The sequence below is a fragment of the Choloepus didactylus genome, chromosome 2 (assembly GCF_015220235.1).
Source record: "Choloepus didactylus isolate mChoDid1 chromosome 2, mChoDid1.pri, whole genome shotgun sequence".
Lineage (NCBI taxonomy): Eukaryota > Metazoa > Chordata > Mammalia > Pilosa > Megalonychidae > Choloepus > Choloepus didactylus.
Window position 1 is genome coordinate 183,457,678 of NC_051308.1, and position 17,625 is coordinate 183,475,302.

The 17,625-nt window shown below is 35.7% G+C and overlaps 1 protein-coding gene across 8 annotated transcripts in view; it reads left to right on the top strand.

Moving 5' to 3' along the window:
• DOCK7 (dedicator of cytokinesis 7) overlaps positions 1 to 17,625 on the top strand; it is a 325,545-nt gene that overhangs the window by 195,952 nt on the left and 111,968 nt on the right. For 7 of the 8 annotated variants that reach the window (XR_005215342.1, XR_005215344.1, XR_005215343.1 and 4 more), the window contains 3 exons: positions 3,172 to 3,258; positions 11,453 to 11,684; positions 15,275 to 15,439. Coding sequence is in view for 2 of the 8 variants with exons in the window: in XM_037827046.1 (XP_037682974.1) it covers positions 3,172 to 3,258; positions 11,453 to 11,684; positions 15,275 to 15,439 (484 nt within the window). In the remaining 6 variants the exon portion in view is untranslated. Of the gene's footprint in view, positions 1 to 3,171; positions 3,268 to 7,195; positions 7,213 to 11,452; positions 11,685 to 15,274; positions 15,440 to 17,625 lie in introns of those variants that run through there. The other variant, XM_037827047.1, reaches the window with a different exon arrangement.

The window sequence follows — 17,625 nt, forward strand, 5'->3', positions numbered from 1 at the left end:
ATTTACTTTCCTGGCTTTTTTCAGTCAGTGACCTTCCCATTTATATTAATTTCAGCAGTTCTTTGGCCTTTACAATGTGAGACTTACCATATAAACATGTTTAGGTACTGATAATCTAAATTCTATAACCAGTGAACTATTTCTTTATGATATTTGACAGGATGGATTGTTTTCTTCTTAAAACGGGGTAAGGAGGAAGTTACACCTTTGTATGATTTTGTTACATTTCATCTTTTTGGTTTTAGCCTGTTGGCCCCTTAAATATTGGAGTTCCTTTCACTCTGAACCTGTGAGCACTCTTCTTGAGCAGAACCACTGACTTCAGTTCATGTGAATGGCACTCCCAGAGTGGTGTAGTGCAAGATGATCTTCACTCCTACTGTTCGTTGATGAATCCCAAGTCTGCATCTCTGCTTATCCATATATATATATGTATATATATATATATATTTATATATTTTTTGCCAATTATTTGGTAAATTAAAATTCCTATATCTGCTTATCCATGTGTGTATATGTGTGTGTGTGTGTGTGTGTGTATGTATATATATATATATATATATGTATTTTTTTTTTTTTTTGCCAATTATTTGGTAATTTATAATTCCTTGGGATAGTTCTATCAGGGCTTTTCTCAGGTATCTCAAATTTAAAATGTCCAAAATTAAACTCATTCTTGTTGAATAATGTTGTAACTTTTGGTGAGAAGAAAATCCTGGCCACCAATATGCTTCAACATTCCTCTGGTGAATTTCCTTAGATCAGGTGTCTTCAGCTTTTCAGAATGAGTATATTGGACTCCATGAACCTGATTTATGCTTATCAAATTCATAGAAGATGGCAGTATAAACCAGTATGGCAATCTGTCACCAGGATTTTCTCCTGGTGTTGCTCATCATAATCACCTGGACCTAAAATAGTTTTTATTTGTTTGTTTTTTGCCTGAAATATGTCGCGGTGAAGAAGATACATACCCTTTCACCATTTCTCGAAGTTTATTCCATAGATGTATTTGTACATGCAAAATTCAGCATATAGGATGTTTTAAACATAACAGTTACATCTATAGATGGATACTTCTGCTTTTCAATTTATTAATATTTTATTTAATAATATAATAAACTGATGTATATACCATCGAATCCAATAGCTAGAACATTGATAATAATTTGCATCTCTTAGTTGCTCCTCTCCTACTAGCTGTACTTATTCCCCCTAGATGAATAAAACTAGCCTTTGTAAACTGCTCTCAGATAATTCCTTATTTTTTGGCTATCTTAAATGGCTATCTTAAAATTCTTGTAGGATCTGTCCAAAATGTGTCTCATATTCATTTTGAGAATGTGTCTCAAAATCAACATATGTATTAAGAACAAAAGAGAAGTTTTAAATTTATTTACAGTGACTAATACTATTTACAAATAGTATTGGCATTTGTTGACTGTCTTTTCTCACTTATGTTGAGTTTTTCCTGGTTCTTGGTATGATGTGTGATTTTTTATTCTATATTGTCATTTTGGATATTATGAGGTTCCAGGTTCTCCATTCTGCCTCCTTTAACTCTGAGAGTTGGAGGATGGGGGAGGAGCTCATTACTGGATGAATGTGGGATTTGAGGCTCCCCTCTAGGCCTCTAGTGATGCTCTTTGTTTGTGGTGGGTTGGGGCACCTTGTTACTGCTTCCCACCTGACCTCCACTGGCTCTATGATTGGGTGGAATCCTGGCTTCCCACTCTGTTTTCTCTGATACTACCCCAGTTTGTGTGTCTAGAGGAAGGGTTTTATTTTTTTTTTCACTTGTTTAAAAATTGTGAACTTCAACATATGTACATAACTGTGATAACTTTCAAAGTATGATTTCACAATTAGTTATTAGAGCAAATTCAAAGAATGTCATGGGTCACAGTTACACAACTTCAGCCATTTCCATAATTGTAAAATACACATACAAAAAGGTGTTAACTTTTGATGTACAGCTTAACAAGCAGTCATATAGGTAATTTCAAAAATTGTTATGGGTTAGAGTTCCACAGTTTCAGTTCTTTTCTTATTATATAATACAAAGTATATGCAGAAGGGTGAAGACCTTCAAGGCATAATTCAATGAATAGCTATAGAGCAAATCCCAAAGATACTATTGGCTACAGTTCCACCATGTCATTTAGACAGGAAGGGTTTGAAGAGGGGCACCTTTTACAGCTTAGAAGGGGTGGAAGCCAAGTTTCCCCAATCACCCTATGGGGATGGAAGTGGGACTATAGTTTGTTTTGTGGTGTTTAGCTGGAGTAGGACAATTACTGTCTAAAAGTTTTCTATTTTGATAGTTTGCCCCTTTCCTGGTCCTTTGGCTAGAGAGAACAGGCAATTCTTGAGGCTTTTTTTTTTTCTGTCTGTTCCCATTGGCATTTCTTGGTTCTAGCTTCTCTTGCACCCAGTCCAGGATATATAAGGCAAAAATAAAACCTAAGGAACTCCACCTTGTAGTTCTTGTTCTGAAGTCCCTAGCCCATCTACATTCTTCTCTCCACCTTTCAGACTCTTTATGTTGGTTTTTGTATCATGTTCAGGATTTTTAGCTGTACCTTGTAGGAGGAATAGGGAGAACTGATATATCCTTTTTTATAAAATATTTTTTATGAAATAATTTTAACTAACATTCCTGATGATTTACATGAGGGAAAAAATGTTTTCTAACCCTTAAAATAAGAGGCTTCATTTATTTGTGAATATTTTAAACCCAATTAAAACCTAGTGGAATGCTTAAAATAAAGACAAGCCAATATTATAAACCATTAAAATGATGTATATTATATTGACATGAAAAGAGATTCATGATGTACTTTGTGAAAAGCAGGTTTCAAAATAATATTGTTTCATGCACACCTATGAAACGGTGTGCATGAAAATATCTACGTAGGGGAAGACTTGGGATGATATAAAGAAAGGATATGTTTCTTTTCTGATTTTTGCTTTTTGAACCTTTAAATTCTTTGGTGGGGAACATATGTTGATTTTGTAGTAAGAACAAAAGAGAAGTTTTAAGTTTATTTACAGTGAATAAAAATAAATTTCTACAGTGTGCTTTTTCTCATTGAGCTATTTTTATATTTTTGTTTTCAGAATTCATAATCTAGTTAAACATCTGTGATCATTATATTTAATATCTTACAGGTTCCTCTACCTGGCATGAAATGGGTAGATAATCACAAAGGTGTTTTTAATGTTGAAGTTGTGGCTGTTTCCTCCATCCATACACAAGTAAGTGAGTTTTTTTTTTTTTTTTTTTTTTTTTTTAATCATCATTTTATTGAGATATATTCACATACCACGCAGTCATACAAAACAAATTGTACTTTCGATTGTTTACAGTACCATTACATAGTTGTACATTCATCACCTAAATCAATCCCTGACACCTTCATTAGCACACACACAAAAATAACAAGAATAATAATTAGAGTGAAAAAGAGCAATTGAAGTAAAAAAGAACACTGGGTACCTTTGTCTGTTTGTTTCCTTCCCCTACTTTTCTACACATCCATCCATAAACTAGACAAAGTGGTGTTTGGTCCTTATGGCTTTCCCAATCCCATTGTCACCCCTCATAAGCTACATTTTTATACAACTGTCTTCGAGATTCATGGGTTCTGGGTTGTAGTTTGATAGTTTCAGGTATCCACCACCAGCTACCCCAATTCTTTAGAACCTAAAAAGGGTTGTCTAAAGTGTGCATAAGAGTGCCCACCAGAGTGACCTCTCGGCTCCTTTTGGAATCTCTCTGCCACTGAAGCTTATTTCATTTCCTTTCACATCCCCCTTTTGGTCAAGAAGATGTTCTCCGTCCCACGGTGCCAGGTCTACATTCCTCCCCGGGAGTCATATTCCACGTTGCCAGGGAGATTCACTTCCCTGGGTGTCTGATCCCACGTAGGGGGGAGGGCAGTGATTTCACCTTTCAAGTTGGCTTAGCCAGAGAGAGAGGGCCACATCTGAGCAACAAAGAGGCATTCCGGAGGAGACTCTTAGGCACAAATACAGGGAGGCCTAGCCTCTCCTTTGCAGCAACCGTCTTCCCAAGGGTAAAACTTATGGTAGAGGGCTCAACCCATCAAACCACCAGTCCCCTATGTCTGTGGTCATGTTAGCAACCATGGAGGTGGGGTAGGCGAATACCCCTGCATTCTCCACAGGCTCCTCAAGGGGGCACTACATCTTTTTTTTTTTTTTTTTTTTTTCCCTTGTTTGTCTTTTTTCTTTTCTTTTTTTTTTTTTTTTTTTTTTTTTTAACTTTCCCTTCTTTTTTCAAATCACCTGTATGAAAAAAAAAGTTAAAAAGAAAACAAACATACAATAAAAGAGCATTTCAAAGAGACCATAGCAAGGGAGTAAGAAAAAGACAACTAACCTAAGATAACTGCTTAACTTCCAACATGTTCCTACTTTACCCCAAGAAAGTTACATAATATAGCAACATTTCAGTGAACTTGTTCCTACTACAACCATCAGAAATTAACAGACCATAGTCATTTCTGGGCATCCCCAGAACGTTAAATAGCTTATCTGTTCTTCCTGGATTATTGTTCCCCCTTCCTTAATTGCTCTCTACTGCTAGTTCCCCTACATTCTACATTATAAACCATTTGTTTTACATTTTTCAAAGTTCACATTAGTGGTAGCATATAATATTTCTCTTTTTGTGCCTGGCTTATTTCGCTCAGCATTATGTCCTCAAGGTTCATCCATGTTGTCATATGTTTCACCAGATCGTTCCTTCTTACTGCCGCGTAGTATTCCATCGTGTGTATATACCACATTTTATTTATCCACTCATCTGTTGAAGGACATTTGGGTTGTTTCCATCTCTTGGCAATTGTGAATAATGCTGCTATGAACATTGGCGTGCAGATATCTGTTCGTGTCACTGCTTTCCGATCTTCCGGGTATATACCGAGGAGTGCAATCGCTGGATCGAATGGTAGCTCTATATCTAGTTTTCTAAGGAACTGCCAGACTGACTTCCAGAGTGGCTGAACCATTATACAGTCCCACCAACAATGAATAAGAGTTCCAATTTCTCCACATCCCCTCCAGCATTTGTAGTTTCCTGTTTGTTTAATGGCAGCCATTCTAACCGGTGTTAGATGGTATCTCATTGTGGTCTTAATTTGCATCTCTCTAATAGCTAGTGAAGCTGAACATTTTTTCATGTGTTTCTTGGTCATTTGTATTTCCTCTTCAGAGAACTGTCTTTTCATATCTTTTGCCCATTTTATAATTGGGCTGTCTGTACTATTGTCATTGAGTTGTAGGATTTCTTTGTATATGCAAGATATCAGTCTTTTGTCAGATACATGGTTTCCAAAAATTTTTTCCCATTGAGTTGGCTGCCTCTTTACCTTTTTGAGAAATTCCTTTGAGGTGCAGAAACTTCTAAGCTTGAGGAGTTCCCATTTATCTATTTTCTCTTTTGTTGCTTGTGCTTTGGGTGTAAAGTCTAGGAAGTGGCCTCCTAATACAAGGTCTTGAAGATGTTTTCCTACATTATCTTCTAGGAGTTTTATGGTACTTTCTTTTATATTGAGATCTTTGGTCCATTTTGAGTTAATTTTTGTGTAGGGGGTGAGGTAGGGGTCCTCTTTCATTCTTTTGGATATGGATATCCAACTCTCCCAGCCCCATTTGTTGAAAAGACCATTATGGCTCAGTTCGGTGACTTTGGGGGCCTTATCAAAGATCAGTCGGCCATAGATCTGAGGGTCTATCTCTGAATTCTCAATTCGATTCCATTGATCTATATGTCTATCTTTGTGCCAGTACCATGCTGTTTTGGCAACTGTGGCTTTATAATAAGCTTCAAAGTCAGGGAGTGTAAGTCCTCCCACTTCGTTTTTCTTTTTTAGAGTGTCTTTAGCAATTCGAGGCATCTTCCCTTTCCAAATAAATTTGATAACTAGCTTTTCCAAGTCTGCAAAGTAGGTTGTTGGAATTTTGATTGGGATTGCATTGAATCTGTAGATGAGTTTGGGTAGAATTGACATCTTAATGACATTTAGCCTTCCTATCCATGAACATGGAATATTTTTCCATCTTTTAAGGTCCCCTTCTATTTCTTTTAGTAGAGTTATGTAGTTTTCTTTGTATAGGTCTTTTACATCTTTGGTTAAGTTGATTCCTAGGTACTTGATTTTTTTAGTTGCTATTGAAAATGGTATCTTTTTCTTGAGTGTCTCTTCAGTTTGTTCATTTCTAGCATATAGAAACATTACTGACTTATGTGCATTAATCTTGTATCCCGCTACTTTGCTAAATTTGTTTATTAGCTCTAGTAGGTGTATCGTTGATTTCTCAGGGTTTTCTAGATATAAGATCATATCATCTGCAAACAATGACAGTTTTACTTCTTCTTTTCCAATTTGGATGCCTTTTATTTCTTTGTCTTGCCGGATTGCCCTGGCTAGCACTTCCAGCACAATGTTGAATAACAGTGGTGACAGCGGGCATCCTTGTCTTGTTCCTGATCTTAGAGGGAAGGCTTTCAGTCTCTCACCATTGAGTACTATGCTGGCTGTGGGTTTTTCATATATGCTCTTTATCATGTTGAGGAAGTTTCCTTCAATTCCTACCTTTTGAAGTGTTTTTATCAAAAAGGGATGTTGGATTTTGTCAAATGCTTTTTCAGCATCTATTGAGATGATCAATTGATTTTTCCCTTTCGAGTTTTTAATGTGTTGTAATACATTGATTGTTTTTCTGATGTTGAACCATCCTTGCATGCCTGGAATGAACCCCACTTGGTCATGGTGTATGATTTTTTTAATGTGTCTTTGGATTCGATTTGCAAATATTTTGTTGAGGATTTTTGCATCTATATTCATTAGGGAGATTGGCCGGTAGTTTTCCTTTTTTGTAGCATCTTTGCCTGGTTTTGGTATTAGATTGATGTTAGCTTCATAAAATGAGTTAGGTAGTGTTCCATTTTTTTCAATGTTTTGAAAGAGTTTGAGTAAGATTGGTGTCAGTTCTTTCTGGAAAGTTTGGTAGAATTCCCCTGTGAAGCCATCTGGCCCTGGGCATTTATTTGTGGGAAGATTTTTGATGACTGATTGGATCTCTTTGCTTGTGATGGGTTGGTTGAGGTCTTCTATTTCTTCTCTGGTCAGTCTAGGTTGTTCATATGTTTCCAGGAGTAAGTGAGTTTTAATAATTTTTGCGATCAAGTTTCATTTGAATAAATTGAGCATATTATCTTGTACTTATATCAGTTTTGCTGTCTGCTGTAGGACTTAAGAATATGTGCCAGTTTAAAAGTATATATTTAGAAGTTACTTTTAAAGGAGTCAACAAAGCTGCTTTTCAAAATGCCATTTACTTCTTTTCAACAATTATGTAATTTTTTTTCTTTAAGTTTCTGGTACATGGCAGAATAGAGTTGAAAACCAATCATCCAACTCATTTTATTTCTCATAAACTCAAGTATTTCATGTGGAAAGATCTCTTATGTATCAATTATTCCAAACTTTTTTATTGTTCACGGGACATTGCCAGGCTTTCTTCAGAACTTTTATACTTGCTACTTCTCTGGCTGGAATGCTTTTCCTCCTACTATTCATTTGACTTTTCTTCATTAAGATGTCTCCTGACCTTGGAGAGCACTTTTCTGATGACTCGTAGGAATCCCATTGCTCAATACCATCTATCTTTCACTAATCGTTATTATTGTTTCTCTCTTCTCTCCCTTGCATTTTTATTTTACTCTCTCAGTCTCTTTCTTTGTGTGTATATGCATATGTACATACATACATATTTGTTTATTGTTTTTTTCCCCCTTTTAGACTATAAGTTCTTGTTTGGTCAGAGATGTTATCTGTCAAAGACCTTGCAGTGTATTAAGGGAAAGTGCAAAAATAACTGCAACCAATAAAATCAGTACTAATTTGATTGTACTTATCAGTGCTTTTAAGTACAGAAGGGAGTTGTCTGTTCTTCTGGGGACTGAGATGTTACATTGATAAGTAGATGTTTACCATATAGAGAAAGGAAGGGTTGGCAACTCACATGATCAAATAGGAAGAACAAACTGACAGTGGTCTTTGTTTATGGATAAGCATGTGTGCTGGTTTGCTAATGCTGCCAGAATGCAAAATACCAGAAATGATTGGCTTTTTTAAAGGGGATTTATTTGGTTACAAAGTTATAGTACTAAGACCATAAAAGTGTCCAAATCAAGGCATCAACACAAGTATACCTTCACCAAAGGAAGACCGATGGCATCTGTTAGCTGGGAAGGCATGTGGCTGGCGTCTGCTGATCCTGGGTTGTGTTTCAGTTCCTTTCTCAGCTCCTGTGCATTCTTCAAAATGTTGCTCTTGGGGCATTTTTCCCTCTCTTAGCTTCTCTAGAGCAAATTCTGGGCTAGCATCTCCAAAATTTCAGCGAAAGTCTTCTTTTCAGTGTCTGTCTCCAAAATGTCTCTCTCAGATGCTCTCCAATATGTCACCCTCAGCTGCTCTGAGGTCCTTCTGTTTGTGAGCTCTTTTGTAGGACTCCAGTGATTAAATCAAGACCCTCCTGAATGGGCAGGGCCCATATCTCCATGGAAATAATCCAATCAAACATTTTACTGGTGGTTAATTGAGTCACATCTCCATGGAAACACTCAAAGGATTCCAACCTAATCAACACTAATAACGTCTGCCCCCACAAGATTGCATTAAAGAATATGGTGTTTGGGGGGACATAATACATCCAGACTGGCACAGCATGTAATCTATTGTGAATACAATTTAAAGTGCATGGAAAGTCATGATAGATGAGGATACTAACAGATTATGAAGGACTTCGAATGCTATAGAGTTTAGAGTCTAGGTGTATGGTGATTTCACTAACCTAAATTGGGAATGTAAGAGAAGCAAATTTGCAGACACACTAAGGGAGAGCAGTTATGGAGCTATAATGGGTTTAATTTCAAATATGTTGACTTTGAAGTGCTTATGCACTTTAGACGGAGATGTCCAGTAGGCAGTTGTGATTAATTTGGAGTTTGGAATTGGAGGTAACAAAAGAAATGTGATAGCTGAAACTATACTGGTCAATGTGATTTTCCAGGGAGAAGGCAGGGTGAGTAAAAGAGTGTTTAAAATGGAATTTAGGAGTTCACCAACCTGAAAAGGAAAGGGATAGTATGTGGGGTTCCCGAGAGCGCCCCCTGGTTCAGTAATTCTCTAGGAGGACTCAAAGGATTCAGCATATAGTCATGACACACAGGACTCAGCATGTACTTGTATTCAAGGATTCAAGGCTATAATTTATTTTAACAAAAGACTAGAGAGCAACATCAGTAAAGAGAACAGGCATATATGATGAAGCCAGAGGAAACAAGGTGCAAGCATTTCATACTCCCAAAAGGAAAGCAGGTATTAGCATAAACCATATTGTTTGTACAAACAATTTAGGCACAGTGAGCCACTTTTATCAGTCAGAGTATGGGAAAACCCTCCTGAAATCTAAGTTCCCAGATGCCAGTGAAGGGCCAACCTTATAAGCAGGCCTTTCAAAGGATAGCAGCTTTAAGCCTGCTATGTTAACTCCTTTCTTCAAAGGTGGGGTGGGGGCAAATAAGATACATAAGAAGCACCTCTCTACTATGTTAAAAAAAATTGTAGTGTATAGGTTTTATTTAGCAGTATATAGGCAGACCCTGGTAGAAGAATGATTCCAGTGGAGTTTTTCCTTTTCTGATGTTAGTAGTTTTCTGATGTTAGTAGTTAGTAGATGTAAGTATATATTCCTTATATCTTGATAATAAAGACTGATATTAGCATATCCTTTTGAAACCTATTTTTTCCTTTATGGAAAATCTCATTGTATCTTCTTTGAATATACAAATTATTTTTCGTGCTTGTTATTTTTCCTAGTGCTATAATTCTTGTTACCTTTCTTTTTTTACAGTTCTATCATTCATCTTTTACGCTTTATTTTTGTGGATGCAGATACATATATTATCTTTGTATAATGAAGGATTATAGACAAAATGTATTGCATACATGATTTTAGCATCTATAAAATATAGGGGGAAAACAAAATGCAAGTCTCCACTGTGTAGTACCCTGGCATTTATAGTCCCTAAGATTGATATTCAAAAGTTTATAAATTTTGTAACTATGTAAAAAGATTGGTCGTGTAATATAAGCTTTTTAAGAGAAGCAATTGAATACAATAAAATGTTTTGTAGTTTTCTCGTAGCTCTTTGAAATATACTAGATACAAGTTACATAGTTAAAATGTTACAAAGCATTATTTTTTATTCATTGAAATACATGTATCAAATTAGAACAATTATTAGAATTTTACATGTGAAGCTGTGCAGTGTTACTACATTTTTTAAAAATTATTTCATTGTTAAGTAAAAGTCTTTTGAAAGCTCTAACAGAGTCCTGCCCACATCTTATTGTTCAGAACTGTAGCACATGGCCATCCCTAGATAGAAAGAGGGCTGGGAGAGCAAGCATCTACCCCTGGGAACAGGCATGTTACTGCCTTAAGTATAACTGTAGTTCTGTTTGCAGTAAAGAAGGAGGTTTAATGATAGCCATCAGGATTTCGTCAGGAGATAGAAACCACCAGTAATTTGAATGGAGAACATTTGATGTAAAGAATTGTTAACTAAATAGAGTGAAAGAGAATGCTATGATTGTAATAAAGGTAGCAAAAGTAGAAAGTGGCAAGAGAGGAGCTTAAATACTTAAAGGAAGACCCTGAAGACAGATTAAACCTCGGAAGAGAGACTGTTGGTGCTACAGGAACATGTTGACTGCCACAGTGTGGTATTGAAGAAACTTGATGGAGGACACCTGCTGCAGAACTATGAGAGCCACCATCGCTGTGGTTGATGCTGAGGCTCACCACTCCCTTTATCCCCTGGCCACTGCATTCACATCTGCTAGCCACCATCAGGAAAATAAACCAAAAAACAAGAAGAAAGTCCCTTGTAGTTTCTGAAGACCTGGCAGAGTCTTTTCTGCAGACTCTGTTGGTGGAGCCAAACCTCAAGCCAGCGTTAAAGGATAAATGTAATTTGAAGAGTCTAGCTCCAGTGTCACAAATATGGCAAGATGGTGGGTGCTGAGAGGCAATAAATTAATAATGGGCACGGGTAAGTTATTAACATATTTGCTACAATAATTGAGCTCCAAACTAGTAATGCAAATTTTTGCTTAAAGTCTTTAATCAATATTGTAGATCTCTTGAATAATCAGTAGTGTTTGAAGTGGCTATTTTACAACAACAAGTGAGAATGGATACAAGTGTTTAATTGAAAATAATATTTATAATTAATTACTTTTTACATTATCAATTTAATATGAGATTATAATTTTTGTGGTTCATAGTCCTTTCGAATTTGCAAATTTAATGAGTTATAAATGTTTAGTGCTTTTTTCATTCTTTGTTTTAGGATCCTTATCTTGACAAGTTTTTTGCTCTCGTTAATGCTCTGGATGAGCACATGTTCCCGGTACGAATAGGAGACATGCGAATCATGGAAAATAACTTAGAAAATGAATTGAAGAGCAGCATTTCAGCATTGAATTCATCTCAGTTGGAACCAGTGGTTCGATTTCTTCATCTTCTGCTTGATAAACTGATTCTTTTAGTTGTTAGACCTCCAGTCATTGCTGGACAAATAGGTAATTTACTTATGTTGGAGAATCTTGAAGTTTGTAGTTTTACATGTCTAACTTTTATGGGAATAGAACCATGATTCCTAAATGCTATCTATAAGGACTGTTTTTGTATTGTTATTTACTTGTTTCTAATGCCAGAAAATGGGTAACTTCCTTTTGTTTATTTTTGTAAAATGTACCATATAGACTTCTACTCAAATTATAGATACAAATTAGTTCATTCACTCACTGAATAGTTCTTAGCAGTTACTGTATACTAGACACTGATAGGCATCTGCCAAAGTATGATTCCTGACTTTAAGGATTCTCAGAGTTTAGTTAGGGAAATAGGAAACAGATAAATCATGTTACATTCTACAGGACACATAACCTACCTAGTCTGAATTTTCTCTTATCTGCTGTCCTCTATTTAGTATAGCTCTCTTTCCTCTACTCACTCAAAAAAAACATAACAAAACCATACTTTTTCTTTTGTATTGTACTGGAAGAAGAGGTGTTCCTTATTCCCATCTTTTTTCCAAGGTTTATTCCTTTACTTTTGCTCACAGCTTTCTCTCAAGCCCTGCAAAGAAGTTGAGCTTGAAAGAAAGTTGAGCTTAAGAGAAATTTCAGCTAAGCTGTTATAGAAATTTTGTGTTGACTGGTGGCACAAAGGAGAGTAATATTCAATTCCTTGGATTTTTTTAGGGGAAACTTGTAAGAGGTGTAATCCTTGGGTCAGGCACTTAAAGATGAGTAGGAAATGGAGAGGTAAAGACTATTCAAGGAAGATGGAAAAGCATGTGCATAGTACACAGATAGATAAATGAACCTGGAAATTTGGGGGGAGGTTTTTTTTTTTAATTTCAAATATTTTATCTAAGTCCATTTTCTCTGTTTTACATGTCCAAAATGCTTGCTTGGTTATGAATTCAAAAGTTCACCCAAAGTTTTTGTTGATGATTCATAGAGAAATCTTTCAAAGCTGTCCTCTTCCAGAGTAATTTCCATGAATGTCATTAGTTTTCTCTGAACTGTGGCTGCAATGTCCTTCACTTTTGAGCGCTTATGTTTACCTTTATTAATAGTCATAGTAATATTCATGACAGCTGTAAGGCATACAATGCCTTCAGTATCGTCAGAAGTAACACGTCTTTAATTCATTTAAAAATGACCTGACCACATTTGAAGACTTTAGTTTTATTCTTATTAAACACCTTGAAAATGGTGTAAGGTCTGAAAGACACTCTGGTGGAGTAAGTGCTTCTGTATCAGAAGGCTTTCATAGTTTGTGACTTATCTCAACCACTGATGCAGCAATTAGAGTAGAAAGCGCTCCCTGGTGAACAGGTATATCCACATGCCAAGACTGAATGATGGTTAGAAATTCATGAAGAGGTATTTGAATGCAGAATAAAGTAGCCATAGGCCTTCTTCTGGTTGCTTTTTGAAGCTCCATACAACACAGTCCAGCATTTTCTGAAATGCTTTCTGAACTGTGTCAAAATATAATAATCAGTTGTAAGTTGGAGGGTTGGTGAGTGGGGATGATGTTGGAGGGGAAGATGAAGTAGGGTTTTCCATGTCACTTTAGGGAATTCAGACTATAATTCATTAGAGAATCATTAGCCTTTGAAGGGTCTGGTCTTAATTAGGGAAGTAATATGACCCAGTTTGCATTGGAAAAATATGACTATGCTGTCTGGAGATACATTGAAAGTGAGAAAATCTGGAGGTAGGGAGACAAATTGGGAGACTTGTGGAATTTCATACAAAGATGTGGTACTGATAAAGGCAGGTGACAGAGGGATGAAAGAGAGGGTAGTTTAAGAGCTATTATAGAGATAGGAAGGTACTGTTAAAGAAATCATAGAAGAAGGTTTTAAGAAAAAATTGTTAGCATTGTTGGAGAATGTAATTAAATGTAATTAAAATAATAATACTAATAATAATAGTAAGCACTTGCATAGCACTTACCAGGTATGGTGCTGTGTGCTTTATATTAATGTATAAAATCCTCACAACAACCTTACGTGGTAGGCATTATTATTAATACCATTTCACGAATGACTAACGCGATGAACATTAACACTTAAAAAATCTGCCAAAGGTCACTCAGCTAGTGTGGCAGAGCCAAGATCTGAACCTGCTTTGGACTGACTCCAGAGTTCTGCTCTTATCTACTGTACTTAAGACATGCCCCTGATGAAATAGACAAGAACAGCTTTAGTCAAATAATGAGCATGAAAACCAGATTACAGGGAATTAAGGAATAAATGGTAGATGATGAAAGGAATACAGGAAACATAAACTACATTTTTAGGAAATTTGGTTAAAAGAGGAAGCAGGGTTCGGTAGGGAATAAGAATTGATTTTAGTGTTACTATTGCTGAGGGGAACTAGTGGGGCAAGAGGAGAAAAATATGAGATATAATAGTGAGAAAGGGTTAATTCATGAAGTAGTCTATAAGATGAGGGAAAGTTGATAGATCATTCTTATGTAGGTGAGGGAAACTTCTTCCTTTGAAAGGAGTTAAAGGTGGTTTTAGATTCTGATAAATTTGTAACAAAGTCTAGGACTATCATGCTTTATACATTTTTTCTGTGAGAGAAAAGATTTGCTAAGAAAGTAATAGGGTAGACCTGAATTTTGAGAAGGATTCTAATGATTTGGAATAGCTATTATGAGGAAAGAAAAGGAATTTATCAAGAATGCAGGTAGAATTGCTAAACTTCACTCAGGTTTCTCTGTCTCTAGTCTTCTTTCCTCTCTAGTTCAGGATATATAGATTAATCTTCCTAAATGATCACTTTATTTTTAAGAATTTTAATTGGTCTAAGTACTTATTCATAATTTCTTGGCTTGTTTAAATAAATCGTAGAATCTGAGACTCAATGGTTCAGTACATTGTGGCTGTTCAGTTTACTCATTTATTCAGCGTGCTACCAAAATTTCATAGTTTTGCAAAATTCTTGTTATTTCTGACTTGAATGTCTGGGCAGATATAGCTTAGCCTGGATTTTAAGGTCCTATACATTCTTGTCTCAGCTTGTTATTCTACCTTTTCTCCCCTGCCCCCTTCCAATCCTTTTACTAACTCACTCATTTCAATCAAATTGCTTATCCACTATTCCCTTTTCTTATTATCTTAAGTTAGTATTTTTAATAATGCATTTTTATTATTAATATATTTAACCTTTTTAACAGAGATAATGTATTCATTATATGATATTTAGGTTTTCAGTGTCGTCTTTAAAATGAGAAGTTGCTTTTCAAAGGTAATATACTACACAGATTTCTTTTTTATATTCACATGCTGTGTATTGTTTTACAAATACTAGGTATCTGTTGGACAATGTTCTTTGAGTAATGAAACCCATGCAATTTTCATATTAAATTGGTAAAATGAGATTTTTCTGTTCATTTTGTTTAGAAAACATTTTTGATTCAATTAATGAAAGATGTCATTAAAATCAACATCATATATCATCCTTATATACTTACTGTGCATAATCACTATGCTTTTAAGCATTTACAGATAACAAAAGCTTGATCTTCTTGGAACTTACAGTCTAAAAAATTAAACCAAAAATATTTTCCTCCTTCTTAAAAGTTAACCTAGGTCAAGCATCTTTTGAAGCCATGGCATCCATTATAAATAGACTTCACAAAAACTTGGAAGGAAATCATGACCAGCATGGCAGAAACAGCCTTCTTGCATCATACATCTATTATGTTTTTCGCCTACCAAATACTTACCCTAATTCACCATCACCAGGTATTTTTTTTCTTTTACCATGAAACTGTCTTGCATAGGTTATGTGTTCATGGCAGGATTGAGATAATCTTTTAATTGATAGTGTGACTCATTCATTCAATAGCAAGCATTCACTGAACTCCTGCTGAGTGCCAGGCACTATGCATGCTAGGTGTTGGAGTTAAAAGGATAAATTGCTTCTATTTCTAGGCATTGTTATTTTTACAGCTTCCTTTAATTCAATTTAGAGATTTTGGTTGAATTAATTCTTGGAAAAGAATCTCAAAAACAACCTCTTATATCTCCGGAGGTATTCTACCATTCCTTGTTAAGATAAATTGGATCCTACATTTGTTTCTTGTTCAGAGTGCCATTGGGTATTAAGAAATATGGTGGCTCAGTAGTTTGCTGATAACCCTGTGAAATCTACAACAATATAAGGGATTCTTCTCTAGAAAAGTTCTTATCTCTTTATGGTAAATAAAATAAAATCACCTTTTTCAGTAGAGCACAAAGAAGTTACTTGCCTTACTACTGCCACTACATTGGCAGTAGTGGTAGTGGTCATGATGGGGATGTCATAATTTTGAATACCTCTTTAGTTGTTCAGTCAGCTAACTAATCATTATATTGTACATACCTTTTAACCTTTTCACATATTTGTCTTCATGAACCATCATTCATCACTAATGATTATGGTAAGTGCCCTTTTCCAGCTATTAGCAATGTTATTTAGGGTGACACATAATTATGAAATTCATTATGTAAATTAGGCATAATAGTAACCTGACTGTATTTTAGCTCACTTTATTTTTTTACTTAATTGCAAAAAGAGAAGCAATTGACTTACATTCTGGTTCATAATTTCCTGTCTTGATTTTTTAAATGATAGTATTTGAGGATCTGAGTGTGTGATTGTGGAGTATATGTAACAGCTCCTTCATTTACTATTTCGTTCAGTACACTATTAGAATTCCACAGATTTTGCAAAACATCTTTTTACATGTCAGCATGGAAGACTGTATAAATTAATAGGTTGGCAGGTATATACCATTTGCAAATATGACATTTAGAAAGATTTCTACATGTAAAAATGGAATAGATTGTGGTTATAATTGCTGGGCATTTTTTAATGCGTTTTTTATTGTGAACTTTAACATGTATACATAGCAGTGATAACTTTCAAAGTATGATTTAACAAGTAGTTAGAGAGGAAATTTCAAAGAATGTCATGGGTCACAGTTCCACAACTTCAGCTACTTCCATTATTGTAAAATATATATACAGAAAGGTGTTAACTTTTGATGTGCAGCTCAACAAGCAGTTATATAGGTAATTTAAAAAATGGTTATAGGTTAAAGTTCCACAGTTTCAGCTCTTTCCTTATTATGAAATATAGGGTATATACAGAAAGGTGAAGACTTTCAAAGCACAATTCAATGAGTAGCTATAGAGCAAATTTCAAGAATATTATAGGTTAAAGTTCCACCATGTCACACATTGTTCCTTCCAGCTATTCCAACACCCCAGCATCTAATATATATATATATATATTTATATAAAGTTTCAGTATTCATAGACTTTTGTTAAATCTTATCTTATTTGTTGCTAACCCTTTCTCTCAATCGCTTTCTCCATCTTCAGGGATGTCTAGGCAGTGAGCACCCTAACTTGTTCATATTGGAAAGGGGTGTCAACAGTATGGGGAAGGGGAGGGCTGCATCTGATTGTTGTTCTTAAAGACTCTGTCAGATCTGGGTTTTAGGACTTGTCTGGCATGGGAATACTCTGGTGGATTTCAGTTTCTGAGAGATAAAACTTAGTGAGTGGATCTTTTATAGAATCTCAGGTAGGGACCTAGGTATTCGGGGAATACTTTTGTTAAGGGCATTGCATACTATGGCCATTTGGGATGCCTAGCTGGAGCTTTCATAAGGGAAACATCCAGGATAGCCTCTCAACTCTCTTTGGGATCTCTCAGCCACTGTATCCTCAGCTTGTTACCTTTCTTTTTCCCCGTGTTGGTCAAGTAGGCATTTTCAATCCCTTGCTGCCAGGGCCAGGCTCATTCCTGGGAGTCATGTCCTGCATCTCCAGGGAGATTCATTCTCCTGGGAGTCCTGTCCCTCGTGGAGGGCGGGGGGGAAGTGTTGATGAATTTATTTGCTGAGTTGGGCTTAGATAGAGAAAAGTGACATTTGAGCAAC